General features: G+C 37.8%; 1 protein-coding gene across 1 annotated transcript; it reads right to left on the reverse strand.

Moving 5' to 3' along the window:
- Positions 1 to 1,011: 1,011 nt before the first annotated feature.
- LOC106657002 (nitric oxide synthase-interacting protein homolog) lies at positions 1,012 to 2,524 on the reverse strand. The gene is made up of 2 exons (XM_014378230.2): positions 2,049 to 2,524; positions 1,012 to 1,829 (listed from the first exon to the last, which is right to left on the reverse strand). Exons 1-2 carry the CDS (start codon positions 2,222 to 2,224, stop codon positions 1,127 to 1,129), a joined length of 879 nt encoding a protein of 292 aa, XP_014233716.1. The 5' UTR covers positions 2,225 to 2,524; the 3' UTR covers positions 1,012 to 1,126.
- Positions 2,525 to 3,075: the final 551 nt, after the last annotated feature.

Raw genomic sequence — 3,075 nt, forward strand, 5'->3', positions numbered from 1 at the left:
CGTTATACTCGTTGCGCGAACGAAAGCGATAAAAATCGTTTCTTTTTCTATTGCACGCCGCGCGTTCGAAATACCAGCTCGTGCGAGCGAATAAATCGCAACGATCGCGCGTTTATGTACAACGAACAATTGAATACGTTGACACGCATGATTATTAATATTCAAATCGAAATATAAATTCGAACACCAACTTCGTTCTTCACTGTGCGATGAAAAAAACACTATTACGAAATTGAGACGTTCTTCGCGCCGAGACAGTGAAGAGCGCGAGTATGAGAGAGTAACCCTAGATAACGATAGGCGAAGAAGTTAGACCGTTACTGGCCGAGCGCAGCACCGACTTTATTGAGGGACGTTTACGCGAAATATATAGGCATAACAATTTTATATCGCTGCTGTTGTCTGCTGCACGACGACGACGACGACGACGACGACCGCACGTTACAATGCTATACTACTACTACTACTACTACTACCACCAAGCACATGTATTTCGCATGCGAACAGAGCGAAGAAGCGCAGTAAAGTAAAGGAGGAAAAAATGTATAATAAAAAGAGTTCCAGCGGCTCTCCGCTGCAGCTCTATTGGCGCGAGCTTCTTCGCGCGTTGTGCCGACGACGACGACGACGACTTTGACTATATGTCTATCATCAACGATGTTATAACTTATAACGTGTGCATCAATTGCCGTGACGTTGAAGATTATCAATGCTGTCTCTGTACGTAAGAAGATCGTGTGCCGCGTTATTGCGCCGGCTTTTGAACTTACGGTGTGGGACGTCGATCGTTGACGAGGGCAGCACTTGCTTGTGTCTCTCTGTGGACCTGTGGTGTTGTATGGCATTTAGCAGGGAATTTGAATACAGGTTAAGGCAATTTTTTTATTTTATTTACACTTACAGAATTTATTGAGCCTTTAATTTGATATTGAAGAGATGTTATATAGTTAATGCAGACGAGATTTTAATTTTAGAGAATGAACTACTAAAGAACGAGAGATTTACTTTGTTTTTAAATACGTATATTTATTTCTAACTTACTATACTAATATATGTACATAGTATTTATAACTATAATTTGTACTATATGTACAAACATTATAAAATCACAAACTGAATGTTTAAATTAACATTGCAGAGCAGGTCTCTTGTGCTTTCCTTCCAAATCTTCATTAGCTGCAGCGTAGCCAGTGCGTCCTCTTTGCAGAGGAATAATATCTTCTTCTGTGAGTTTTGAGTTATCCAGAGGATTGATCATATCTTTCTTTATTAGTTTTTCATAACATTCCATGGTGATAACATCACCTGTTGGCCTGATGACAGCGCAAGGAGTACTGTTGTTAAGCACATCGTGTGTGATTGGACACATATATCGAGCTTGCTTAACTATCAGCGACTTTTTGTCAGAATCATCCTTGACTTCTGTGAATTTAATAGGGATAAGATCCTTCATTTTCAATACTTTGCCACTCATTGGACAGTAGATATTTTTATCTGGTTTGGTTAAAATTTCTTCTTTAGCGTCTGGTGTTTTAGAAGGTATCCAAAAGCTAGGCAGCTCCTTGTCTCTGCCATTAGCCATATTTGAAACGGACGTACTGGCTCCAGCTTCTTCTTTTGGTTTTTCATCCTTGTTGTGTACGATAGTTCTTGATTTTTCCAAGAAATTTTTTAAATATTCAAGCTCCTTGGTTGCAGATTCTTGCTGACTCTGTTCAGTCTTTTTCTGCTTCTGTCTCTCATATTCTTTCAGTTTCCTCGTGTACTCCTTCTTCTTCGTCAAGATGTACTGCAGAATGGACTCTTTGTCATACAAATATCCATCTTTACTGTAAATAATAAATTGAATTAGTTGATGTAATATAAAATATTAATTGTTTATGTTGATGTAAAGTTTTTATCCATGAAAACAATATCTATTTTCACTATTAATGGTATATTCTAAAAGTTGAGGTTATGTTATGAAGCATGACATTTATGATAAACATCAAGGTAATTTGAAGAAAAAACTGTGTAAAGATGAGAAATTAATCATGAAAAATACTCACGTAATGACTGGATTTCTGCAGGGCTGCAACGACAGGCAGCAGCAGTCGAATTCTCGCAGCGAATTTTTGCCAAGTCTCTGGCTATTCGTGCCATATCCGGAGGCCGCGGCGTCCTTTTTCTTCTCGTGGTAGGTGTACACGGCACCGGCTGTACAATTTCTGGCGTGTCTCGTCATTTTTGAATGATTTTAATGAAAAATTAACACGATACACAGCGTTGAATGATGTAGTTGGTGCAGTGTATACTGGTGTTTGCAAACAAATGACTTGTTTTGGCAACAGACGTCAAGCAGAACCAAATAAACTGCGTATTGTAAGAACAGAAAAATACACAGCACTGACTCGATGGAGGCTCGATCGAATACTGATTTCTATTTCGTACACGTGTAGACTGCAGGCCAACGACTTACTCGTGTTAGATACAAAAAGTGAAAGTAAAATTAAGTTGATTAGGAGTCAGAAAGTGCAGTATCGAATCGAAATGTTGCGCACGGAGCCTAGAGGTCGTTGCGCGCAACCGTAAAACTCTAAGTTGGCAAAGTAGATACCTAACTTTACGATAGTCGACTGAATCGAATGTATGAGAGGCGCGTACTTACGAATGATAAGAAATTCTGTATCAATGTTCATCACAACGTTGATAGATGGTTCCGAAAAATTGAATCTTTTACAAAATCAATGTCGTTTTTCTTTCCTTGATAGTTTTGGTGGAAATTGAAAATGAAAATATTAAAATTTCGTTACAATTTCATTAAAATTTAAAAATTTACGTCGAATTTTTCAAATTTTTTTGATACATCTTCAACGAGCCAAATAGAGTAACGATATCGTCTAATTCATAATAACCTTTCGAGCTTCGTAATCAGGTAATTAACTGGCAGGACATTTTTATATTTTTTCCAATCAACAGCAGCGTCCGCGACAAACGTGCCAATTATTGCAAAATAATTAAAACGTTCAACATTAACCAATCAATTACGAAAGGGCAATGTTGAAAATTTTTTGTCCTTCAAAATTTTTTCATCCA

The sequence above is a fragment of the Trichogramma pretiosum genome, unplaced genomic scaffold, assembly GCF_000599845.2.
Source record: "Trichogramma pretiosum strain Unisexual culture from Peru unplaced genomic scaffold, Tpre_2.0 scaffold7, whole genome shotgun sequence".
NCBI classification, from domain to species: domain Eukaryota; kingdom Metazoa; phylum Arthropoda; class Insecta; order Hymenoptera; family Trichogrammatidae; genus Trichogramma; species Trichogramma pretiosum.

What these genes read in the sequence shown, in the direction of transcription:
- LOC106657002 (XM_014378230.2), bottom strand. Translation starts at nt 2,224, where the DNA reads ATGACGAGACACGCCAGAAATTGTACAGCCGGTGCCGTGTACACCTAC. An exon ending in TGCAGAAATCCAGTCATTAC is followed by an intron (nt 1,830 to 2,048) that starts GTGAGTATTTTT and finishes TATTATTTACAG; the next exon opens with TAAAGATGGATATTTGTATG.